The sequence below is a fragment of the Haplochromis burtoni genome, unplaced genomic scaffold (assembly GCF_018398535.1).
Source record: "Haplochromis burtoni strain Fernald_Lab_line unplaced genomic scaffold, NCSU_Asbu1 Contig_1688, whole genome shotgun sequence".
NCBI lineage: Eukaryota > Metazoa > Chordata > Actinopteri > Cichliformes > Cichlidae > Haplochromis > Haplochromis burtoni.
This window is the reverse complement of record NW_024584049.1, coordinates 1-26,610: the sequence shown is the minus strand read 5'-3', so window position 1 is coordinate 26,610 and position 26,610 is coordinate 1. Positions and strand designations below refer to the sequence as shown.

At 40.7% G+C, this 26,610-nt stretch overlaps 2 protein-coding genes across 3 annotated transcripts; both read right to left on the bottom strand.

Moving 5' to 3' along the window:
• Window positions 1-6,208: 6,208 nt before the first annotated feature.
• LOC102299901 (PIN2/TERF1-interacting telomerase inhibitor 1) lies at window positions 6,209-14,420 on the bottom strand (the record flags this gene model as incomplete). Its single annotated transcript, XM_005952490.3, is given in 6 exon segments — window positions 6,209-6,291; window positions 11,966-12,055; window positions 13,000-13,081; window positions 13,294-13,386; window positions 13,567-13,676; window positions 14,261-14,420. Coding segments are annotated over 6 exon segments (477 nt in total), but the record flags the coding sequence as incomplete, so codon positions are not given.
• Window positions 14,421-20,414: 5,994 nt separating this feature from the next.
• On the bottom strand, window positions 20,415-26,326 carry LOC102299394 (L-threonine 3-dehydrogenase, mitochondrial). 2 transcript variants are annotated; one of them, XM_005952488.3, is made up of 9 exons: window positions 26,156-26,326; window positions 24,434-24,628; window positions 24,037-24,079; window positions 23,846-23,916; window positions 22,994-23,143; window positions 22,715-22,887; window positions 22,410-22,500; window positions 21,713-21,982; window positions 20,415-21,597 (listed from the first exon to the last, which is right to left on the bottom strand). In XM_005952488.3, the coding sequence occupies exons 2-9, from the start codon at window positions 24,618-24,620 to the stop codon at window positions 21,458-21,460; spliced, it is 1,125 nt and encodes a 374-aa protein (XP_005952550.1). In that variant the 5' UTR covers window positions 24,621-24,628; window positions 26,156-26,326; the 3' UTR covers window positions 20,415-21,457. The 2 variants fall into 2 exon arrangements, with proteins under 2 accessions (XP_005952550.1, XP_005952551.1); XM_005952489.3 differs by lacking the exon at window positions 26,156-26,326 and adding an exon at window positions 25,285-25,363.
• Between the last annotated feature and the right edge of the window lie 284 nt (window positions 26,327-26,610).

The window sequence follows — 26,610 nt, the reverse complement described above, 5'->3', positions numbered from 1 at the left end:
GTGGGAAAAAAGAGAAATACTGCAAATCCATCTACTCAAATTCAAACACAGATCTAGTAAATATATGTAATAACAGAACCACAGTTTCTTTAAAAAAAAAAAAAAAAGTTTAGAAAATGCATATACAAACATGCACGTTAAACCTGGGGGAAGTTACAAAGTTTACCTGTATTTGATTTCTAAAAGTCATTAAAAACCAGGTGAATGTGAATAGTTTTGCAGACACAACACACCTTCCAACTCATGTTAATTAGGATTTGACAATGCTCCAGTTGCTCATTTATTTTCCTAAAAAATAAATAAATAATAAAAAAAAACCTGCCTGTTTGCATTACTTGCTTTTTTTTTCTTCAATAAATTTCTAGCCAATATTGGTCGGGTCTGTAATTGCACGAGTGTGCCCTCATTGTTCTGCCACAATAATAAATTTGGTGATACTCAAGGTCTATGGATCAGGCCCTGATTAGCCAGCTGTCTCTCCCTGATGAACACGCAAGTCCAGCAGCCCCATCCTTCATGAGCCTGATGTGGGCGGACACGGGAAAAGGGGAAAAAAATAGATTGATACTTTATTTCCTGGGAAATAGGTAAATGTTTCAGTTGGCCACTTTAAGTACTGATGCTGCCTTCAGTGTCATTCTTTCATGAATCCTTGTTCTGTATAAATGTGGCCTACACAAAGTAAATTTTAAAACAACAAAAAAAAAAAAAAGTAAATAAAATGATGAAGTGTACGCACATCAAATGCCACACATGGTATGAAACTTCCACAAAGCAATACTTTGCTTAACGCATAGCCTCAGTGTGCAGTTGAGGCAAAACGCATTAAAATGGGTTTGAAAAATTACACTTTGTGCCTGGTGCGAGAACGTTTATCATAAGTAACAAATGAAGACAACATTATGCATGCAGCATGACTGCCCTGTGCTTGTTTAACATTGCAAACGCTTGCTGACAATGCCCCCATCACGAACACTGGGGTACTCCCCCCCCATCCCAACCCCAAGCCCGGGGAGAGAACAGACCGTGATTATTTTTCCCAGCTGTGATTTATTAGATTAAAGAGTCAGTGATTAAACGGTAGTCTGCGGCTGTAAACAGCCGAGAGAGCTGGAAATCTTTGGGCGGTTAGCTTTACCAGGCGGTAATTACCCTGCTCTCATGTATTCTAGCTTGGGCTGTAACTAAGAGACAGACACCCTCTTTTCTTTTCCTTTTTTTTTTGTGTCCCACGCTAATCTGCAAGTGTCAGCGAGCTGGCATGAGAGCAATCCACACAACTGCCAGGGAGGTAAAGTGGCAAATGCGATGTGTGTGTGTCTTTGGGGGATTTGGCGGGCCTTGATATTTTCGGCGGTCGTGTAAAAGGGCCTGTCAACAAAAATGCTCAAGAAAGGCAATGCTTTGCTCGAAGCAATTAGATGTTATCTGAGAATGTATTAGAGCTCTCCAGCTTCACAATGAGCCCTGCAGCCTGCGCGAATGCACCGCCCTGTTTAAAACTGCAGCAAACACACTGCGACAATGCACGTTTACACCGGCATCCCCTTTCAACATTTGAGTTCTGCATATTAATGGAAAAGTGAGTCAAAAAAAAAAAAAAAAATCCTTGACTTTTGGAGTTGTATTTCTATTTACAATGTCATTTTTACAATACAATGGCCTATACATAGTCTCTTTAAATTACACAATATGAAAGATAACTTCTCAGTTTGCTTACATGCCGTAAGTACAGCTGGTACTCTGGCTTTTTCTATGACCAAGCATCCACATTTCCTGGTCATTTTTAACTCACTTTACTCTCCACTGGCCTCAGTACCAAGCTGTAAAGCATAATAGATTTATATTTTTAAAAAAAAAGGTCCTGAAAAGAAATCGTGCTTCTGCGCCATCAGCAAAGTTTCGTCCGACCCCCCTGGCACTTCAGCATCGCATCTTCCAAATGCTCAAGAGCCACCCGTGTCACCCCTGCCCCATATTCCTTAACACGGCAGTATCGGGGGAGCCCCTGCTGAAGCGCGATCCTTCATGTGGACAACGCGTGGGCAGGAAACACTTGCAACAGGTGCCGCCCGATCCTCAGCCCTTTGTGCCGGAGCACGAGTGGGAGTGGGAGAGGCCGCAGGGGTCGCGCTGACCCAAGAACAGGGCGCACCATGCCTACTGTCTGACTGGAGAGTCAGACGTCAAAACAAGGATCGCACTAAATTATTCGCCACCATTTTTCTTCCCTGACACTTTTAGGGAGTACAGAACTAATGAATGGATTGATGTTGGAACAACTGTCATGTCTGTAGTGGTCATAACGGTTAATATAAAACCGTAATCTTTAGATGTTTCTTTTTTCTTATGACTACCAGCCAAGCTTTTAGTTTTCAAACTGGTAAATTGAAAACTCAAGCACCAAACTTTTCCATCATGCTGCGCGTCTTAACTTTAGTATATGAAAGATTAAAATAATAAAAAAATAATAATGATAATAAATCTCATTCCCTTTAATTTTAAACTAGTAGTGGTTTTAAAAATGCATCAAATCATAACTATTATTATTATTGTTATTACTACTACTACTACTACCGCCACCACCCACTCCCTTAAAAAGAGAAAGGAAGAAGGAAATGTAGGTGGAAAAATAAAACTATGGCTTGTTTCCACCTTTCAACTGAGCTGGCGGCTTTAAAAAATGACTAACTTTTGTTGATGTATGAATCGGCGGGGAGTCTATTTATCAGCAGGCCCTCTGCGGTCGCCCGCTTGGGTCCCTCAAGTCACAAGCCGCGTCGCTCCCCTTTGACTGATTAATTAGCCAATCAGAGGACATTTTTCACTGGGCGGCAGAATGGTTTATTTCAGCTAATGCCGGGGTTTCGAGTTGAGGCCCGTTGGAGCCTCGTTGGCTCTTTCGGCCTGCCTGAGTGGCTGGGCAGAGGGGCAAGGGAGATAAATCAAGCTGGGCTGGCCCTCCATGTGGCTCCCCTAACTAAACCCCCAGAGGAGGGCACAGAGAGCAGGGGTGGTGGAGAAGGAGGGGGGAGGAAGGAGAGCGGGACGCAAGACGGCCAGGGGCACTGCTTGCCTGCCGATAAGAACGGGGAGCAGGGCGCTGCCAAAGTGCCTTCATTTAAAAGTGGCCGGGGCTTTTTTGATATCTCGGCAGAGAGCGCCTGTCATTTGTCATGCGGTGAGTAATTGTACCGAGGGGCACAAGGAGGAGGCAGGAGATGGAGGCGGGTTGCTAGCGTGGGATGGGTGATGGATAACCGAGAGGTAAGTAGATAGACAGGTGCTACGCCGCAACCCTCACAGTAAGGCAGAGTAAATAAGGTTGTTTTGTTTTTTTTAAGCACATATTTTCATGTGGCTACATAAAAACTGGTTATGGATGACATGAGAGATTCTCTAAGAACACGATCTTAGGAAATACTCTTGCACGAGTAAAATTAAGTTACAATCATGCTCAACTACATGTTTGTACATGCAATTAAAAGAAAAAAAAATTAAACAGTGCTTCTAATCCCTGCTCTATCATACACTGTAAGAAAGGAGGGAGGAATGTGCATTTCACTATGATATCCCATCTGTCAGCATACTTAATCACAGATAATCACTTGTCAGTTAATTAAAGTTGACACAAAAATGCTTGTTTAATCACGGTCTGATCAAATATCTGCTGAACTATGCCAGGAAACAGGGTCAGTATGAGTTTCCTTTAAGCTTTCATGTGCATTTCTCATTTTTTTAAATATCAAAAATAACAGTAAAAAAAATTGCAAAAGAAAAAAAAAAAAAAAAAACACACATGCAGATTTTTCATTATGTACAGCTTTAAAATAAATACATTCTTAACCTGGAAGATAAATTTTTACCTTAAACAGAGCTCTACCCTCTGAACAAGATATTTACATTTAATATTAACACTAAAGGAACAGAGCTGCTGCTCCCTGTAAATAACCAATTAAAATATTCTCATATACTGTTTCCAATACATTCTCATCTTTGATGAATAGAGGCATCTGGGACAGCTGAATGTGTACACACTGTGTGTGTGTGTGTGTCTGCGTGTTTGTGCATGTGCGCATGCGCTTGTCTGCACTTCAGGGAGGGTTGTGAGCCGCGATAAGAGGTGAGCAGGAAGCACATCACTGCAAAGGAAGGAAAACACCAGCAGTGAGGAACTGGTGGAAAGGAGGCCGGAGAGACAGCAGTGGGTGTGATTGTGCTGGAAGATTCATGAGGGGGAAGGAGGGCAGGTCTGGAGAAGCCGATCCAGATTTGGTCAAAGTCTCTTGGCCTCACCTTGTCACGATGCAGATATGTGATATAATGCGACCGGTGGCAGTGGCTTCTGCAAGCCACTACAAATCAACTACACCATCAAGCCAAAGCTCGTCGCTACTAAGGGTTACAACTCCATGGGGCATTGAGATTACTGCAAGCATATATTATACTTTTGCAGCAACAGCAGTTAAATGTAAGCACAGATCAGTGTGAGCTGAGGGTCACTGGCAGCGTCGCCTTCACTCTCGCAGGAGATTCGGCAAAATGCCTAGAGCTCGATTGGTCCATCACCCTCTTTGCCTCTTTTCCAGCAACCTCAGATGTTGCTGGGTTTCAACACAAGGCCTCATGGGAAAGCATTGTAATTGTGTTGAGTGTTTTCGATATGGTCAATGGTGTCCCTCCTGGCTGTAAAATAACAACCCATAACCAAACGTTTAGAGAGGGAAAAAATATGGTGTGTATTGCTTGCATTTCCAGTGTTAATCAGCTGGGGAGCAGCTGCCATTGTGATGTTATGGCTCAGCACCTGCTGGGGGAATAGGGCAGGGTGGATTTTGTACAATTTATGGATATTTAAGATGCCAATTTCTTCAAGCCAAATGCTCGAGATAAACACAAGAAGCCAGCAAGAGGCTTTTTCTGGGCCTTGGAGTCCAAAAGCTAGATATGTTATTGTTCTTCTGGCCCTCTACTGGGCCAGTAAAAGTTCTAAGAACAACAAAAAAAAGTTTTTATTGCACATTTTTAAATGTGTTATTTTTTTCATAATAAAATAATAAAAAGTACAAGTTATGTGGGTGCTTAATAATTTCCAGTTCTTCTGTGCATGTAAATCTGTTCTATTAATCAGCTTAGATCATTTTTAATAGCATCTTTTATGTACATGTATTTTTAACTATATAATTCACTCATCTGTCTTTCATTTCAATAAATGACATCTTTGATGTGAGTTTGAATAAGTACGGCTTCATATACCTCCACAGATAAACACTTGAGCTGATTTTCTGATTAAAACAGCTTGACAACTTATTTAAAAATAAATAGAAAGATGATGCAGGCAAATTTCATAAATAACATTTTGTTTTTGATATGTAAGCTAAAGGTTCTTACTGGATTCGAAATACAACTCTGACCCGCAGGAGCCTGTAAACCATGTTCCAAAAGCATGAGACCTACCATAACGCCAAATGGCAAAGTGACGTTTGAAGTGATGGGCCCACCAATGCCAAGAGCAAAAAAGAAACTTTTTTTTGCAAGCGTCATCATTTCAGATTTCTGCACACCTCACTGCAATTTTGATGTTCCTTTAATAATGCCCGCTGGCACTCTTAACTAGCTGATGTGACGCTTCGAGACAGAAGTACAGCAAAGCAGGAGTGCGAGGGAGAGGAGTAGGGGGTAAGAGTGCAAATCCCTTAACTGGATTTAGGCGCTCTTGCTGCCATCGGTGGCCTGTTAGAGGTGTTAAAGCTGCATGCTGTGACACGGCTAATCTAGGGCCACGGGCTGCTCAAGGAGCCGTACCCCGCAGAAGCAGAAGGACCAGATGATACCAGAGTTACCGATGGAAGGAAGAATCAGCAACCAATAATCATTTGGAATTACCAAGGAGACACAGATAAGTGCAAGCCAGCTGGGCCAGTGGTGCGGCATCTCCTGCTGGACTGCACGCTTGACTTTGACGGGGTTAAGGAAGATCAGAGTCCTGTGCCCTTGCACTAATATTTTAGGAACGCACCCACTGGATTAGAATTACTATCTACAAAGCTTTTGTGCAAAGCCAAAGGACAGTTTGTTTTTAACTTGTTAAACTAAGTGGATTTGATTAATAAAAATAAAAAAGAATGTTTTTATAAATTATAATATTGAAGTCTCAAAACAACTTTTTTTCTAATTCTGAATGATGTAAATAGGTGTAATCTCTTACCTGATCTTGGACTTTTGCTGATTTAGCCCTCTTCCCAAAGATACAGTTAAGATCTGTTTCACTACGACTGGATAGATCCTTTCCTGAAAGAGTAATAAGCAGAAAAGAATATGTACAAATCATTAACACCAGGCTGGAAAACTTATGTGCTGCGACTCGGAATAAAAAGACCACCTTATGAATTAAAAGGTGATAAAAATTGATTCACAGTCCCATTTTCAACAACATGCACGCTTTTTTTTTCTTAAAGAACATTGTTTATTGTTTCTCTTTTTTCCAGGCAAACCTTTAAATATTGCAGCTGAGTACCTTTGTGTGTGTTTGTGTGTTGGGGGTGAGCAGAAGGTGGTCACTGAGTAAATAAAAGAAACAGGGTAGGGGTGGTGGGGGGCTGTATTCTTTTTGCAGGGATAAAACGGTAAAGAAAAATAAACTAGACGAAAAGGTCTGCTACGCCACGCCTCCGGATTCCCCTTTTCAAGCGGGTCCTCAAAGACTCCTGAAGCACACAGTGGCTTGTCTCAAGCCTGGGTCCTGTTCATGCAGCTGCATCCTCTTCCTTCAGCGGGGCTCTGATAACATTCGGTTATTTATTGCTTTTAAACCTCTATCTCCCCTGCCCTTGGCTTTGAAAGTCCCTGCACATACAAGGTCTAAGCAGCAAAACCAAGAAAGTCCGATGAAAAGTAAAATAAATGGAAAGGACGGTGGGGGTGGGTGGGGTGGGGGGGGTGTTTGCTGTGGTGGTTGTCATCTAGTGAACTCCGGTCAGACAAAAATTATATCCAATTTGACCCTTCTACTGTTTGGATGAGGAAGTGCCTGTCAGAATTGTCAGGCTTTCAGGTGAAAGTGCAAATAACAACGTTCTGATTAAAAAAAGAAAAATCCTAGTTTTTCCCACTATGCGTTTAAAGTTGGATGAATACACTTAAATGGGATGAAGCGTGGGTACTGCCCACATGCAGTGGAAAAGGTTTGCGGTTTCCAAGGTCACAGATGAAACGACAATTATCAGTAGAGACTTACAGAAGCTCCAGTGAACAGAAAACACTGTCAGTGAAATTAGAACAGGAGGTCCTCAGCATATATACATGCAATTCACACGGTCTGTTAGGCTCCATCAATTCACTTTGGCCGTGATGCAAAAACATGTTTAATTAAAAGCCCAAAAGCTGGAACGAAGCCAACACAGAGTAGCCGATGGAGAGCTGTAGTTAAATTCCGCATCAACCACCCTTGCTGCCCTGACAGGTGATAGATGGAGGTAGCAATTAAAACTGGGTTACTGGTTTATGCTGTGGGCCCTGGACCTAAGCAGTGGAGATTTTGGTGCCTTTCCCCACAAACAAAGGCCATCAATCCTCAGCGCTGGCAGAGAGAGAGCCAGCATGAACAGGATATCAATATTTTTAAAAAAAAAAAAAAGGAAAAAAAGAAAGGGAGAGTCGGGAGGAGACCTGCACTAAAAGGGAGAGGTACTGATGATGCTGTGGCCACAATGTTTTTACAGCAGTACTGCAGGAATGCACTGAGCTCAGTGACTGGTTATAGACCAAGCCAAGCCAATTCTCAAGAATGGGGCAATTCGGCAGAAGTGAGAGGGGAAGACCCGGGAAGAATTTTAAGTTAAACTTGCTTTTGAATCAAAATGTGAGTACAAAAAAAGTTAAGCAGTACAAACTGAGAGCCAAAAAGAAAACATAGATGATTGAAATAATGATCATAATGGAAAAATGTTTAATTATGGCTAACAAGCATTAGATAAGAGTACGGATAAACTATTAGATCCGTTTGTTGGAAAGTGCAGATAAGCTGTTATAATAGTTATAAGTAACTGAATCTTTATCTAGGAGTTTTTTCAAAGGCATAATCAATTAGTGACTAAATGGAATCAATAGCTGTTAAATGGAGTGCACCAGTGTTTTGAAATGGTGGGCCAATAGTTGCAGATAAATGGTTTAAACCAAGGATGTCCAACAGAGGGGCTGCCCCTCTGTTGGTCTTCCGTGGTCTCTTGTGTTCTGGGGGCCTCTGGATGTCTGGAGTTTTGATCTCCTCCATACCCGCTTCACACCCTGGAGGACGGGGCTGTGGCCCCCCCACACTCCCTAGCAGATCATTACATGGAGAAACCTTTGGAATGCAAGCATGCTGATCCACACAGGTATGCACACAGGTGTACACATGGGTATTCACAGACGCGGACTAAAGCTTTCTTGGCTGCTGCCTCAAAGCACACTGTGCGCTGTCTATCTTGCGTGCTGCACAATATCGTTTATTATTCAGTAACTATTGATATCTATGACTAGCTAGTTTATTGTGATGGTGCTTTGTTTTCTCTATTATTATGTTGCTCTTTGTTGTTTGCTGTCTCCTCTGTTTGTTTTTTTTTGTTGTTTTTTTGTTGTTTTTTTTTCCCCAATAAAGGGAACCAAGAAGTGGTGGTTTTTTTTTTTCCCCCCCCCTTCTCACCGTCTCTTCTCCCCTTTGGTTTTCTTTCTTTCTCTCCCCCTCTTTCTCTCATTCATTCCCCCTGTCCTATTTCTTAAAAAAAAAAAAAAAAAGACAAAGGATGAACTGAAGCTCTGCCATCACGTAATGTCGCATACTGCTGTTTCTGATGTCATTTAAAAGAAAAAAAAAAAAAAAAAAAACCAAGGATGTCAAACTTATTTCACCCTGAGGGCCAGAAAATAACAGAAAAGATCCTTTTTTTTGGTTATTTAGTTGTTTATCTGTTACTTAATACTTTGGTATCGTTTGAATGCCCATGAGGGAGGTCTTTGTAGGTAAGACAAACTTATGAAAATAGAGATAAAAGTCCAAAATTTATGCCCTCTTTCATATTTTCCAAAGCTGTCCAATGGTCTGGAATCTAGGCTTTGCCAGGCCAATTCTGGCTCCTGGGCTTTATGTTTGACACCCCTGACTTAAACAATTCACAAGCATAACTGCTCTAAACCAAGCTAAAAGTAGTCCAATCTTAGAATAAAATTAATGGCTCAAATGAGGTTGGAATATTCAACCAGAGAAACTATCACAAAAAGGCTGACAGTCAATGACAGAGCTATTACCTGATCTTTTCAACCTCTCATGTAACAAGCTTAACAACTCTAAATCCAAGCCTCAACTTGGCAACAGCTTCACAGAGAGGAGAGCGGTCGGTGGAAACTTGCAAACAGCCGTGACAGGTTATATGTTGCCAGGTAACTCTTTGGTTTTAATCTGCGCCATAAACTGAAAACAAAATGATGATCTGTCAAGAGGAGGTGCCCAATACATAAAATACTGTCACCTGCCACTTAGAGAGAACAATAAATATGTTCTCAATTTAAAAAGGTCAAAAATGACAGTTCTCTAGTTCAAAGTGCACTGAACATAAACGCCTATCAGACCAGAGAACTGGGAGTCTCAAGTTTCCAATTAAATTATAAGTTGCGTACAGTCAAACATGAAATACCAGCCTCCTTTATTGTTGCGTGACAACGGTTGCCACCTCTTTGTATAGCAACATGTTAAAACGGTGTTATATTCCCAAAGACAGTTGAAGGTCTACGGTCAACAGAGCTGCACTCTCCTTCAAGAGTCCAACTACAATAATTGCACCTGCAATCCCCCTAAACGGTTTCCCTCTCAACATGCCAAATGCAATGAACTGCAAATTTTCTCTTTAGTTTCCTCTGAAATTTTATAAACATCTGGTGGGAATAAGAGTAGCATTTCAGCAGGTTCACTAGAAACATGTAGAAGACACATTTAACAAGAAACTGGTGTGAAACAGTTCAGACTAATGAGACAAAATTAAACTTAAATTTTCAACAACAGAGACCACTATAGAGACGGCCGGGGCATGCATTTATGCCAATGGAACTTGCACACAAGACACACTACGATAAATCGGAGATTTAAAAAAATGTCCAGAGCAGTCAAACAAGCTCAACAAAGGCTCCGGTCCACTGGACAGTTTAAAAAAAAAAAAAACATGTGGAGGACCTCACCCATGGCTATTCAAACTACACCAAACTAACAGAGTTGTGGATTTCTGTCTTTTACACATTTAATTCTTACAATTTAAGCACAAAGACTCGTGCTGACAGCATTTTTCTTCTTTTTCCTTCAATGATGGTTTCTCCTTTATTACACATGTAGTTAAATTTCTCTACACTTACAGAGAGGGGACCTTCACTGTATGTGGCCCATGATGTAAAATGAGTTTGACATCTCAGTGCGATTCCAATTATGTGTTAACAGTCATCCTCTCCCATACAGATGTTGATGTAAACCTACTCAAATTAAATCTAAGCTTCAGCACAGTTTTATAAAATAACTGTCCAGAACCACATTGGACTAAATTTTATCTTGTACACTCATGAGGCCTAATAACATATTATAAGAAACTCAGTTGGCCATATTTCACATTTCAAAAGCAGATGTGGTTAAAAAGGCAGTGCGCTGTATATAACAATGTAAAGCGATCAGGAAGCAGGCGGAAACAGAATGAGCCAAAGGTGCTTCTGGGTGAGTCACAAAGGTTTCAATCTAAACTAAACTTCACACAAGGCTGTACGAGTACTCAGCATCTAACTCTGATCTGTAGTGAACCAAGAAAAACTGAGCATCAGCATCATCATCATCCCGCCATGTCCACGCTCTATGCTTTGCGTGTCTCTTGTATAGGTGAATCTCATCTGTAAGGAAACACTCACGCAAAAAAAAAAAAAAAAAGGGTCCGTTTTTGGCTCCTGCTAAATTAAGACTACAAAAACAGGGCAAGAGGGTCTGGGGGAGAGACTGAGGCAGTGTTTTATCAGGATGGGTCATCTAATAGGTCACGGGAGGTTGTTGTTTTTGGGGGGCCAGTAAATGGAGATGCCAGATGCCCCAAACAGGAAGCAGGAAGCTGCTATTGAATGACGTAAAGTGTAGAAGGCTCTTCCAGGTGAGGCAAAAGTTGAGGTATTTTGTTTTTGCAGAGCATGCTGACTTGATGAGGTAGATTTTAAGCTAGTGACAAATAATTATTGATTATTTAGACATGCTTACAATCAATGAGTGCACTAACATACAAAACAAAAATAGTATCTGTATCAGCTACATAATCCAAGTACAAAATAACACACAGTTTCATCATTTCACCAAAGAAGGTAGGTGTGTGATCGTGAAACTATGCTGCAAGCCCAAATGCAGCGACTCAGCAGTAAAATATGGGCTAGCAGTTACCCATTTTGGTCCAGAACACAAAAGTCCTCCTTACGCCTATCAGTGTTCTGGCCTTGACCAGCAAATCTTAACTTCCTGACGTGTAAAAGAGCAATGAAAGGAGAGGGGAGAGTTATAAATAACCTCCCCTAGTGCTCACACCAGGCCAGCTGACCCAGGACAGGCTGACGGAGCTCTGATCAGATCCTGTGGTCTGAGACGAGCACAAAGCTTAACGAGGGTCAAAGAGGTTGTCTGTCCGTCTCCCTGAGTAGATGGTATGCAGGTGTATATTGGCATCAAAATAAGAAAGCAGGGGGGATTATTTTTGCTTGCAGTTAGAATGAACTAATTATCCTCAATGCATTTCTAACTTTCTGCTGTGTTAAGAATATAATCAGGCCTCCTGGCTGACTTTTTAATTGTTTTTTTTAAATAGGATATAGTTTGACAGGTAATTGCTGCAGAGAGCAAGAAAACTGTGTTTAGCATCGTATATCTTAGCACATTTATTCCTGTTCATCTCGTTCCATTGCCGCCTCATGATAAACCCACCTTTAGTGAATTTCATGTAGTGGACCCTCTTTTTGGATGTCTTGGATTTTTCTTCCAAACTGAAGCCTTTCTGCTCATCTGGTGGAGTTTCTACAGAAGAAGAAAATTGAAGATAAAAGTTGAAATATGACCCAGATTGAGTTAGAAAATTAGAAGAATGTTATTTAGTATCATCATCCGGTAGTGCAAACATGTTTTTGTCAGCACTGAGGATAATGGTTACTGTGAATATAGCCTTGCCTTTAAGTAACTAAATGTTGCACTGTAGCACCCTCTACTGTCCAACGGGCTGATTGATCAAAAAAGATCTTTTTTGTTTTTTTGCAGTTTTGTGTTGCTTGATAACAGATAAAAGTTTTCACTTGTTTTGGAAATGTTACTATTGAATGAGTTTGTTTTGCATTTCTTTTAACACCAGCATGCACCAACACTACATGCTTTACAATATAACATTCAGTACTGTGCAGAACTCTTGAACCATTCCTAATTTCTTTACATTTTGCTTCCAAGGAGCCACACCGTCTTATAATCAAGTGCTCTTGACCAATAGTTCTAAAGGATTTCTGGAGGATTTTAAAGAAATGACAAGAAAACAGCTCAAGCGAGTTGAACAATAAAGGTGGTCATACTAAATATTGACTTTAAAAGTCAGAATTCTATAAACTCTGTTGTTGAATTTTATACTGTATTTCCATGCATGTTTGAACATTTCAATAAATGAATGCATCTATTTCCCATTTTCCTAGTAAAATATATGACTCAAGACTTTTGCATAGTACTCTACATAGTTGATCAATGGCAGAATGAACTATAAAACTAACCAAATATAATTATGAACATGTAGGAAGTCACTATATCCTGGCCATCCAGGATATCATCGTATACTTGACATGCTGCTATGTTGTGCTATGACACAAGACAAACAGCCTTCATTAGTTTTCATTAGTTTGTCTTATTAAGATATGATCGCCTTTATTAGTCCCACAGCTCAGAAATTTAGTTGTATAAAGTTGATAAAGGCTTCGTGTACATACCACTGCTGCCGTTTTGACCATGGCAGCTGTTCAGTTGAGCAAGCAGCTCATTAAAATCATCTTGGTGAGCAATCCACTTATCCTGTGGAAAAATCATACACGGCAACACAATGTGACTAAAAAACGACAGGTTAAAATGACAACTTAAATAATTAATGAGGATTTGTAAAAGTCGAAAAATCTCAAATTACACCATGCAAAACAAAATGACGTAGTTAGGGTCAACACAGATGTGACTTTTTAAAAGCCTTCATTTGATTCAAACGTGAAACTGGGCTTTAAACGTTTGCTTACCTCACAGCTGGCATTTGCTCCAAGCCCATAGCTGTCATTTTTAACTTTCACTTTGATATGGTCAGTTGAGCCTTGCTCACTCCTCCCCAGACCCTTAATTCAGATTTGAAAAGGAAAAGGAAAAGGAAAAAGAAAAAGAAAAAGAAAAAAAAGGGGGGGGGGGGGGGGGGGAGAGAGAGAGAGACATGAGACATGCTCACCAGGTCTTCCAATGTACAGTCTCTGAGGAAAAAAAACCCCAAAAAAACAATATTAACCGCTTTCATTACTTACCTTTCCCTTGGACCACCCCATTCGCTCAAGCATCTTCTGGCCAAATTTGGAGTCATCATTACTCCAGGCGCTGTTCCTGGGGTCGACAGACCACTTATGCTTCCTACGAGCTGAACATACAACAGCAGCAACAGTGTTACATAACAGGAAACCAGAACAAGTCAGTCACATCGTCTCCTACTTTAAGTGGTCTATACGCCTGACTGACACTGGGTTTATGGAGCCAACGCACATATGATTAACACCGATAAAAACAAAGACGGGATGCATTATGCGTGTGTTCATGACAGGAGCTAACCTGACAGTTATGAGAGATCACAATTGAAGTTTTACACTCCAACCATGCTTCCAGCGAGCTTTCTGCCACAACTTACGATTAAAGAGTTAACAGAGTGCATGTTTTAATAAACTTCTGCATCCCCAGATCAAAACCTAACTACAAATGAGTGAGTTACTGTCATTAGGAAGCAGTCAAAAGAAAAAACACGTGTCCACAGACAGCTGTTAAAAATGCTAATGCTAACTACCGGAATACTTTAATACACAATTCTACAAACTAATGAGCGTTTTCAGGAGGAAACTATGTGACATATTTTGTAGACCGGGGGTGCGAAAATAACCACCTAAACGTAGCATCATGCGACGTCAGAAAAAATAAATATATATTTAAAAAAAGTGAAACAAGTATACATACGCTCAGCGAGCATGGACATCCTGAGGTCCTTTAACAGCTTGACGAAGGTCCAATAGTGTTCTCAAAATATGCCTGCGCAAAATACACGACTACGGCGGTATCGGAGGTGAATATCGCCTCACGGAAGCAAATGTTGTGTGCCTCATTCATTATGAATGACACTATACTATATGAATTTTTATATTATTTTATCGTGTCATATTATCTTTACTTTATTTGTTAACGTTACAGGTGAATATTTTTCGCAGACAGAGGGCGCTACAGCCAAACAGTCAGTCATTGGTCAGGACAGTTTGCTGCACGTGGCAGCTCACGCGTGTTTAAACAGCCAATCAGAGTTATTCTGGGTTTCTGAATTTAACACTGCTATAATGCTAAATATACAAATACATGTAGAGCCCACCTATAGACAATAATTGTTAGACACAAAACTAAAATGGGTTGGTGGTGTAAGTGACATCATAGCAGAAATTAATTAATACAAACAGTTTATATTCCAGCACACATCACAAGACCACTTGGCCAATGTATGTGCAGTGATCCAATTCAGCTGATATCAGCTCCCAGATCTTTCAGTCAAGTTCCACCCAAACTATTCTGTGCCCAGGTCAAACAAAGCACTGCCTAATTTCCTTCCCATACATGCAGCAGAGAAAACAATATCACAGGTGCATTTGACAAAATGACCTTTGACTATGCAGCAACACATTTAAAGAGGTTTTTATATAAAGAGGATTTGTGAACCAGAAGAACTATAAAAATATCAAATGTTTAAGGAAATCTCAGTGCAGACCTGCTGTGGAAAGATTGTTGTCTGTTTTTCTTTTTGTTTTGTTAAAGTTGCTTAACTCATGGGAGCAAGGAAGCAAACCTGAATCATCTCTCCTCTCTCACTTAATGCCCGATATCACTTTTCACCTTTAGAAATCCTGTTGAAAGGTCTCTCACTAAAAGAAGAAGCACTTGAACTCTGAAAAAGAAGCCTGCTAGCTGCCTTGAATTCGGCGGCTTTACTCGCAGCAGAATAAACAGTAAATGCACATGGGCCAACTGAAGTTCACACAAAATACTGTAGTCATGCTTATGTAACTTAGCACAAACCTAAATAAAGACACAGCAATAGTATCAACAGATGCAGTGGTGGACTCTTTAATAGTGACTTTCACTTTGATCATTGGCATGCTAAAAAATTAAGCTTAGTAGAGCATGGTAGATCAAAATCTGACATTTCAACACTCACAGCTGCATCAGTTTTGACGAAATCTCCAACAACACTGATTGAATTGCAGCCCCAACCCATGACAGAGTCTCCACCATGTTTTTCATATGGCTGTAGACACTCAGTATTGGACCTCTTTCATGACCTCCTCCTACAGCCGTTTCTCCCTGTTTACCATCATTAAGAATGACTTCTAGACAGCCACCCTTCCACTGAAACAATTTCTGATGATGCTTCAGTGAACATTAGATGGATCAAGGTTCAGATGGCTCCTATGGGTCCTGTGTTAGGTCTTTGCTGGGGTTTTGTGCATTTTTTGACATGCTGCTGGTAACAAAATGCATAAAGATATGACTTAAAATTGCTCAATACCCATTAAAACAAGTCACAAAAATCTGGCTCCTTGGAAACAAAATGTAAAGGAATGAGGGTTGACTCAAGACTTTGTACAGTGCTGTAGATTTGTGACATTTACTCTAAATAATCTCGATATTCAGATTAGTATGAGCATATTTTAAGGTACTGGGATTTTTGATTTTGCATCTCTCAGCATTTTAAGCTTTACTGAATGAAGGGATATTATCATGTATTTCACCTGCTGATAGCAACCTTAAAAAATCCAAGCGCACATGGCTCAATATGTTTGTTAGAGATCACTGATCTGCTTTAAAGTATATGCAAATTAGCAAATTGATTCCTTTAAAACATAACAGCTCTAATATTGTTTAACAAGCAGGAAAGAGTTGTTTTCTCAGGGTTGATGTTGTCACACTCGCTTTATCTGTAACTAAGAGAACAGTCTGTACAAAAGTTTTTGGCATGGCAAGCTGCCCTCCTCAAGCCCGAGCACAACAGCTTTCTCCTGTGGTGTGCGAGTCTTGAATTTGCTGGAGGTCAACAAACCAATGATTAAATAAAAGGTGTAGAAAGTTTTAATTGTGCAAAAGAACAGGCAGAGCCTACTGAGGCTTTCAAGCACAGAAAACAAACTTCAGAGATCATTTTACACAAACACAGACACCTAATATTGTTGCAGCAGTACATTGCAGGGTCCTAGCTTTGCAGGCAAAAGTGTTAGGATGGAGTAAGTGTTTGTAGAAGCTTTCTGGGAATATTTATCAGACTTCTTAGAAGAAAACCTGAAGAGTAAAACTCTTATTCTTGATATGTTATCCTGGGTCACCTTCACATTTGTTTGTGTAGAAAGAGCAAGAGCAGGAGTTGTTACTACTAAGCCATTTACTTTTCAATTGAATTCTTGAACAGTGATTCCAAATGAAGATTTCACATGTTGATTATTGTCTGATATGCAGCTGTTTTGTTCATTCATTGTGTTTTAACCCCTTAGCAGTCCTATTAGTCCCCTAAACCATCCAATGTCCCGTGGGCGGTACGTCCGACTGCTAACAGTTTAAGTCACTAAGATGATCACTCAAACTGAACAGTTTTGGTTTCCATGTTTTCTGTGCCAAAGACTGAAGCTTGTCTGACAGCCCAGAATAAATATGTCACTAACTGCTACATAGACTCTGTAAATAGGCTGGCATAAAGGTGAAACCCAGCCTACACTGTACACCGACATGTTTGTATGCCACAGAGTCTAGTCCTGAAAGCACAGATTTACTCAGATTAGAAGGAGCGACTCTCATTTTATCTGCTGGTCCAGTGTCAGGTATCACTTGGGGTTTCTAACGGTCAAAACTCTATCAAGGGAACATATAATCTGACCTGAACTGTGGCTGGGGTTAACACCTCAAGCAGGGAATTAGGTTGCGTAACCAAAGCCATGAAAGGATCAGGAGCAAAAAGTGTGCTCATCTTAACTCACAAGACAGCAGAACCTACACTTAATCAATCATCATTCATTTTTTCATGAATCTTGAAAGAGTGCTTTGCGTGTTACAGCGATGAAGCGGGTTATATAAAATGCTAAAAGTGCTTTTCTAAGCATGTGCACACCGTGTACTTGAGGTGAAAAGGTCAGATCAGGTCTAAACATCATCAAATTAAAAACGTGGAGCTAAATTTAGAGATAGTTTAACCACGCAGTGCATCAAGGGGAACATAACCCCGCAGTAAAAATTGATTTTACGACAGCTGTAAATATAGCCCAGTTCCAGACGACTGAACCAGTGAAAAATACATTGAGAGATTTGTAACCAACAATATTTCATATTCTTAATTGCCCTATGGGATGAAGCGCTTTCTGCAAACTCCTGTAGTGTAAATAAATGTTTTTTTTTATTTTTATGAATGCTTCCTTCACCCATGCCTGTGTGTAACTGTGTAATGGTTTCACAGAGCTGAGAAGCCTCAGTGATCGCACTCATAGGGAGGCCTATACCGTACAGCAAAGGCCTCTACTGTTTTCTGCTGATGGCGGAGGGTGTTATGCGAAGGCTTGTGGTCTTGGGTCCTTGGTGCTGGTGGTGTTTAGAGAGTGCCTTGGCCTGCATCCCCATGGCAACAAGCCTCCATGTAGACTAACAGCTGGCTGTGGAACAGAGGCTGTGGTGTCTTCGGCTGACTGCGCCAGTGTAACATAATCTCCTGAACACTGTGAGAATCTCTTTACACGATGACGACCAGAGCAGCGGGGACCGAGCAACAAGAGAAGCTCTCTGACTGGCTGGTGGAAGGCAGCGCCCAGGGAGATGTCTTACATAAGAGGCTGAGTTCCACTTACAAGAAGGGGAACAGAAGTAGTAAAAACAAGAGAGCCTCTCTGTTTCCTGCACTACCCTTTAATGCCCCTCCTCCTTGTCACAGACATGTTCACTCGCATTCAGATACAGTCATCCATAGCTGAGTTTCTCTGGGAGAAGACTGCCTCTGAGAACTTAACCTGCAGCCAGACCAAACTGTTGTATGCCTCTGTAGTGCATGCCTGCACACGAGTGTAAGTTAGCTGCGAATCCTACAGGTTTTACGTAGCTTTTTTGTTTGTCTTTTTAGTCCACAATAAGCTTTGCTTTTAATTCACAACAACAGAGAGTGAAAATGGTGCAAATATTGATTTTTATTTTCAAGCCCATAAAGCACAAGACTGCAAGCACACCGGGTGTTATTCAGGAGAGTAGAAATCACATAAAACTCCCATTTTAAAAGGATTTGTACAAGGTAAGGTGGAGGTGGGACTAGTTTGAAATCCCACAGTTTTAAAAGCTTCCCCGATAGTTTGTTGAGATTTTCAAATAAAAAATAAGAAACCTCTCAGCTTGGAGGTATACCTGCAGTTTTGCCGACAGATATTAAGACTGAACAGGTGATCATTAGTGATGAGAGCTCATGAGAGTAAGATAAAAGGCAGCGCCCCTTCTTTCACTTCACTGACATAAACTCCCCGTCTGTGCTCTTTCTCGTGAAGCACAAACTGCAAACAAAGCAAAGCGAGGTCACCTGGAACAGCTACAGCAGTACTGACACAGAGAAATATGAGACAGGCTGTTGAATGTGTGGAGGACATTGCTGTCCTCAGGGTTACAGTTTATGATCCCGTTTGTAAGGAAAATCCAGCAGCTCTGGTTTATTGATGAGGAGGACACTTTTCTTTGGGAGGTTTATTTCCTCTTTCTTATTCTTCTGTGGGAGAACATCATTGACTATGCAAACTGGGTCAATGTTTTGCATTTTACAAGTTTTTGGTTGCTAATTAATTTCAATTTCTCTCAAATAATCAAGCAGAGAAGTAGTTTGGTGTGTCTCAAATTTCAGACTGCATTACTGTTTGAGATAAAAATTTGTTCTGTCAAGATGATCCAACATTGCTTCAATAATGTTGAGGTCTGGGCTTTGGGGAGGCCAATCCATGACTGATAGTGTTCCATGGTGTGTTTTTCTATATGGTATGCATTTACTGCATTGGTAGAGTTTTTCATAGAATCAGCTAAAGGAATATTAAATATACAATTTTTCAGATACTGTTCATCTGCTGGTGATGCTTTTTCTAATTTTGTCCTTCATTTGTCCAGTTTCCTTAAATTCTTAAAGGCACACTGCACACCATGCTGAGATATACTAGGGTTTCAGCTAGTGCCTCTTTGTTATTAAACACCTATTTGGTGAAAAAAAATACAATTTAATTCCTGTCAAAATGTTTTATATTAGATTCAGTTAAAGAAGTGGGAACAAATTGTGTTTTTTGACTGGCTGCTAGTGCTAGTTATGTGTAGACATTACATTGGTTCTTGCTTTGAGATATGTGCCTTTTTTATGTCTTAATAATTTATAGGTCAGTGTTAAGTGGCTTAAACAAAAACAACATTCCTCTGAAAATGGTGAGGTACAAGGACTTGACTAAAAATGAGTGAGAAAGCAGCCAGTGTCCAAAGAAAAGCTTTGAAAGACCTTCAGAAAGCTGGAGAACTGTTGATCAAAACCTCTTTAAAAACAAGAACAAGAAAGTCTGGCTTCTTGGAAGCAAGATACAGTTGCCGAGAAGTTACTCGAAGTTTTGACATTTCCACTATGTAATCTTTATATTCAGATCAGTAAAGAACATATTTGACTGTAATCTGATTGTCAGTTCGACATCTATCAACAGGTTAAGCTTTGAGCAACCATTAAGGCCAGTAAATGCATACTATAGCACACTTAACTCTGCTGCCAGTAACTAAATTATCCAAGTTCTGATCAACAACATGCACAGCTCACAGCCCAATATGTGTGCTAGAGATCACTGATCTGCTTTAAAACAAATGCAAATGAATTCCTTTAAAACGTAACAGCTCTAACATTCTTTACAGAGAAGGAAAGAGTTGTGTTCTCAGGACTGATGTGTTCACACTTCCTTTTTCTGTGGGAGAACAGTCTGTACAAACGTTTTTGGTATGGCAAGCTGCCCTCCTCGAGCCCGGGTTTTGAACTCACTACAGGTCAACAAACTGATGGTTAAATAAAAGGTGTAGAAAATTACTGGAAAAGGACTCACAGTTATGCAATTTCTCTTTTTATTGTCAAAGCTTGCTGTTTGAATGAACAGGCAAAACCTGCTAAGACATTCACATAGAAGACAATCTTCAGAGTTCCTTTTACACAAATACAGTCTCCTCTAAACTCTCATTTCTCTTTCATGTGAAAATAATCAAAGACCTAATGTTAAAAATGAAGTAACAAACATGGACAGCAACATGTGGAAATAAAAGAAAAAGAGAGTGCTAAGAAGTGCTCCCGCATATTAAAACACCAACAGAATAAATAATTTGTCATGGAATACAAAGAAAAAACAATTCTTAAGAATCCCTGCACCACACTGCTTGAAAAAAAAAAATGGATACAATGTATCAGGTATTCATCCCTGTAGGTGATTAGGCTCCTTTATTTGTGAGAGGTTTTAAGATCCAACTGTCTAAAGTGCAACAAAGGATACACCTCGTGTACGAGTATACCTCTTGCTTGAGTTTGGCCCCAAAGCTTTAGGCCTAAAATTCCCAGATTATGGAAACTTAGCAGGAAAAAAAATAAAATAAAATAAATAATAATAAAAAAAAAACCCTTACCATTTGGGTTTTCAAAAGAAAAACAGAATTGCTTTCAGTTGTACAATGCAACATTCCCCATTTGTTAACTAGATTCATCAAAAAATATTGCAAAAATTTGCACAATTCTTCAGCATGCAAGTTACCCTTTGTTTCATCTAAACGCAGCTTCAGATTGATAATGTTGACACCAATTCAACTCATTGACTGCCCCTCACCCAAATCTCTAAACAGAAAAGGGATAAAAGAGAGCAAAGCAGAGGTGGAGAGACTAGATTCCAGGGATGGGGGTGAGGATCTTCTAGTCCTCATTGACCATTACATTTGAGACAAGCCCGGTCGGTGGCAAGCAAGAAGGACCCTGCTGATGTTACACAGAGAAGTGAGAGGATGATGATGACTTACAGGCCATGTTTCTCTGTTCTCTTTGGTCAGTGTTTTACATTATGTACAAAAAAAACATTTTTAAAAAAAAAATACTACGATTGATGCCGCGTTGCCTCAGTTAAAACGAGCCATGCGTGTTTCTGAGCCAAAGAAGTTGAGCATCGTCTGAACGAGTTCTGGGAGATCATAATCGTGTTTCCAGGCCCAGTCATTTCGTGCGTTGGAGTCATCAAAGTTCATCGGCCAGCTGTCAGCTGAAAAGGAACAGATTTAAAGCATGCGTCAGTGTATCTTATAGGATTTTCACCATCAAAAAATATCAAAGATTAATGAGAAGTTTCTCCTTTAAGAAATCAAAGCCTTGCTTACCAATTGCCTGTCGTACAGGGTCAACCTCATATGTGACCTCCAGCTCAGGCATCTGCTTCTGGAGTTCCTGGGCCAGTTCCTCGGGGGTGAAGCTCATGGCGTTGATGTTGTACGTCCTCATGCTTAGTGTCTCAGCCGGTGCTTCCATCACCTCCAGTGTGGCACGCAGGCAGTCGTCGATGTACATCATGGGCAGCCGTGTGTCAGGTCTCAGGTTGCACTCAAACTTGCCAGTTTTGATTGCGTCGTGGAAAATCTGGACGGCGTAGTCTGGTCAGAGATGGGGGGGTGGGGGGAACAGAAAAAAACAAAACAAAAAAGAGCCTTGTTACAGAAATGCTGAAAAATCTAAACTCTGTTATGCACTTAAAGAAAGTACATTTGTTACAAGAAAATAACAAATGCAGCAGAATCAAAGTATTCCAAGTAAAATATTTGAGGAACATGCAATTATGAAAAGCTAAACTGTAATAAAAAATCTAAGTGATAAGAGGATTTGGGTGTGGTGGCTGAGCAAACAAGTGGAAATATGGAGACACCGGATCAAGTTATGCGCTGGCATGAAAAAAAAAATGCAACAAGTTATAACAACACTCTGAAATAGATCAGTTGCATAACAAAGTTGACACTTGATAGCAGCACAGGAATAAGCAACCGTTAAAAGTGTAACCTTATCTGTAGTCTGAAAACACCCTACCTGTTGTGCCACCACCGGGCATGGAATCAGCAGAGATGATTCCAGGATAGCGTAGACAGCGGAAGTCCAGCCCATAACGGTGGTGGTAGTACTGTTAAAGAACAGAAAGAACTCCGCTATTTAGAACAAGCAGCTTCTCAGATGAACTTAGATTTAACAGTCATCAATTGATGATAGATGAAAACAAAAGAAAAAAAACAAAAAAAACAGGCACATGCACTGAGGATCATCAGTTTTCAGGACATTCTATGGTTTTGATATCAAGTTTGCCCATTAAGAGTTTAGATTAAACTCTGAGCTCTCACCTCTCCCATCAACTCAGCATGTACTTTGGAAACACCGTAGATAGTGCGGGGTCTCTGCACACACAGATCTGGCGTAGGGTTGCGGGGGGATGTGGGACCAAAGGCACCAATGGTGCTGGGGACAAAGAGACGCAAGCCGTGCTCTGCTGCAATGTCCAGGATGTTGTGAAGCCCTGAAAAACAGACAGCTAAACACTCAGCAAGTGCCCCATGAAAAACAAGAGCATCATCCTACATCTTTATGCCCACATGAGACAGATTGGTTACAAATTCACTTACCGGTGATGTTAACAGAGCGTGCCAAGGCCACGTTAGCCTCTCCAACAGCACTGAGGAGGGCGCTGTAGTGAACCAGCCAAGTGATGCGGTTGTTCACCACAATTTCCCGCAGGTTCTTGTAGTCCAGGATGTCTGAGTAGATGAAGGGGCCTGATGGCGACAGATGGATAAGCATTGTAAAGAGTTTTGTTTCACCTTCACTGTGACTGCGCTTGTTTGTCAAGGATGCTCCCTAGCCTTCAGTACAGGCTGCCAATAGGACACTTCGGAATTTGTATGTTCTCCATGTTCATAAGCAACTTCTGATCATTACTAAATGTTAGCAAAGTAACTTAAGAAGTTTCAATTCAAATGTTGATTTAGAGAAATTTATTAACACCCCCCCCACACACACACACACACACACAGGGAAAGGAAACCATGACGCAACTTAAAGCATAAAGGATAAATCAATATTAAAGCAAGAGGCTTTATTTGCAGACACTTTACTATTCAAATGTGTCCATTTCAGTCTGACACAATATGCTGTGATTTATTTCAAAAGCGTAACAACCTGTATTGCCAAATCCCTGACTTTTTTTTGTAAGGCTGGCATTAGTCAGCAAAACACCCAAAAGAGGATCATCATTCTGAAAAAAAAAGACTGTCTGCACACTCTACAAATATTACAGTTGGACATGGCTTTTTCAATAACACCTGGACTTATAGAGAGAGAAAGTTAAAGAAAAGGGCAAAAAATGTCTTGTATGTACTTGTATATGCTATGCAACGTAATCATTAAACACCGCTAATATAGTATCTTTTGTGTATCTGAACTGTATACATTTTTATATAGCATATGAGTATACTCACCACTGTGGAAAACGCTGTTTTGAGGTTTCCGGATGTCAGATAGAATGACGTTGTTCTTTCCGTACCTCTTCCTGCGAAGGAACCAATGTTACAAAGTTTGCCTTATAATAAACTGTTTAACTGCAGTGTTACAATTACTAATCAACACAAAACTTGTCATTTATTATATTCGGACAAATTAAAATCCTTACCTCAACAATTTGGCCAGGCCTACACCGAGCTGTCCCAGGCCACCTGCAAAGGTTGGAGGGAGGTGGAAATATTATGAGTGATCTGAGGACACCATACACAAATCAGATGCGCAGCAGCTAATAAGTACCAGCGCTTAGTTTCCATGGAGACTGAAGTACCTCAGGAGGAGAGTGGCCATAAGAAAAAAAGGTCACAGCACTGGACGCCCACGTTTTATTTTTTAATGGCATCCCTCTCAGCTCTCATTGCCAAACTTGTCAGAAACCCCGCTGATCTCAAAGTCCCAGAACAGCATATTTTCTAACCCTCGTGCATTTTAAAACGGCCTTTTTTTGTTAAAGCATTAGACTAAACTGCATGGCTGCAAAAGACCAAAACCTGATGCTTCGTACATACCTGTGATGAGCACCTTGGGGTGGTCTGTTTCTGAGAAGGACACAGAATGGAAGCTGGCATCAGAGGTCACCTGTCGAGGGGAGAAGCTGATGTTGCGTACAGCCACCGTTAAGGGCTGGCAGCCACAGCCTGGGGTACTGAGTAACGCCTGCTTGGCCACCTTGCTGAAGATCCTCACGACAGGCATGTTGGTACCTGGAGGAAGGGAACAATGTGTCTGTTTACTTTTAGGTGACACTTTGGTTGGTAAATTCCAATGAAAAAAAGAAGTCTAGTAGAGCTCTACAAATCTAATGGAAGCCAATTTGCATTTATATTTAATTAGACTCTGGCATCATTTGGTGGCCTCACTTCGCAACATTTTTGTCATGAGGTTTTCGGCTCATTTCCAAGCCTCAAGCTCCGAGAGGTGGACAAACAAGTTTTAAACGACAAAAGTGGCACTCGGAAACTTTTTATTTTAATTCCCTTAAAGGGCAGATTGATCAAACGCATCTGAAAACACTGAGATGAGAGAAAACATACCAAAAGCGAAAACACGTGGATTGCAACAAATGACATGCTAATGACATGATGCAGAGAAAATGAGCGCAATGGAAGAATCAAAGCGCATAAAAACACCAAAACAGTCAAAGTTGAGCAAAACTTTAACGCAACATGACTCTAACTCTATCTATCTAAAAACATTATAAAACACGAACACCACATATCTTTAGAAAGGTACAGAACTGCAGAAAATTAAGCATACTGAGCTACTACTTCATGCAAAAATAGCGCAATTAAACTAAATTTGTCGTTCATTACGGGACGTCTAGACTTTTACGCAACGCATCACTTCAGAAAAGACTTACCGAGGGTTCAAAGAGCTTCCTAGTAAAAGAATGAACGGAGTTACTTTGGAGTATATATGTACTGCCCTGCCTTCAACGAGAGCCAATCAAGGACAGAGGGCGTACAGCGGCATACAGTAGCCTTGGAAAACGGTGCCAAGATCAGGGTGGCATGGACTCAGAGTCGGAATGTGCTTTCATTTTGTTTGCCTTCATTTTCTTACAAATATATATTGAACCATAAAATTATTAATAACAGAGATCACGGATTAAGCATGAAAACATTACTTTTGCACAAAAGCACGCTCTCCCGCTCCATCATGCTTGTGGCCTATCCCCTTCTGAGAGCATGTGCTGTTCAATATTGAGCCAACATCGTTTAAGGTACTCATCATATAAGCCCCCTGTTTAATATGGGCAGCTCGCCAAGACTCCTTTCTATGGGACATGCCGATCGTTTAATTCCTTAACGTCAGCGTAACTGATCTCCATACCCTCCAATGTGCAGCTGCTTTTCCACGAAGGCAAAACTGCTGCTGGTGGACGAAATTCTGAATGAGAGCAACCACTATTTTAGATCCTAAATATTTTCTCTGTCTGAGCTCAGCACGTCATTGTGACTTAGCAACCGGCTGCACTTCAGAAGAGGACTTTGCTTTGGTTTAAAAAAAAAAAAGAGAGAGAGCGAGAGAGAGATGGTTTGATCGGGATAGAAAGGTTAAACACACGTGATTTAAAAAAAGAAAAAAAAAAGAGTGGAAGCACGAATTGATAAATTGCGCATAATTTCCCTAAAATTAAATTTTAAATTTCCCTAGAAAAGAGGACTAATTAAAAAACGGCCGGGTTCTTAAATGTAAAAGAAATCAAATATCGGGATCGGTGCACTCACCAGATAATCTGCAGTTAACACAGCCACACACAGAAAGAAAGCTCCTCTGCGATTTGCGTCTTTTTGAGAATGGGATGCTGACGTGACGTTCGTGTTATCTCCGTTCAGTGTTGCATCAGCTCAGCTGCGCCTTCAAGCTATATATCAACGACCATCTGCTTAAGGGGAAGCCGGCTTTCTCTCGGATTGGCGGAGACCCGGAGGTGCGGTCTTCCCTCGCAGACCACTCCCTCCCGTGGCGTCACCGACGCCCGGTCAATCTTTGTGCATCCACGTAATCTGAGGCCACGCGGTTTATGCATTACTTAAAAATACCCGAGGCTGCACATTGGCAGGGGATGGTGTGATCGTGTCAAACGTGCAAATACTGTTGCAAATATATGGGGCGCCGTTTGTAAACTTAGATTTAACATTTAACATTTAGATTTATATATAACATTTAGATTTAACATTTA

Coding starts and splice junctions, on each gene's coding strand:
- LOC102299394 (XM_005952488.3), bottom strand. CDS start 24,620: ATGCCTGTCGTGAGGATCTTCAGCAAGGTGGCCAAGCAGGCGTTACTC. Junction 23,144..23,845: donor AAACAGCGTTTTCCACAGTG/GTGAGTATACTC, acceptor TGTCGCCATCAG/GCCCCTTCATCTACTCAGAC. Junction 22,888..22,993: donor ACGCTCTGTTAACATCACCG/GTAAGTGAATTT, acceptor TCTGTTTTTCAG/GGCTTCACAACATCCTGGAC.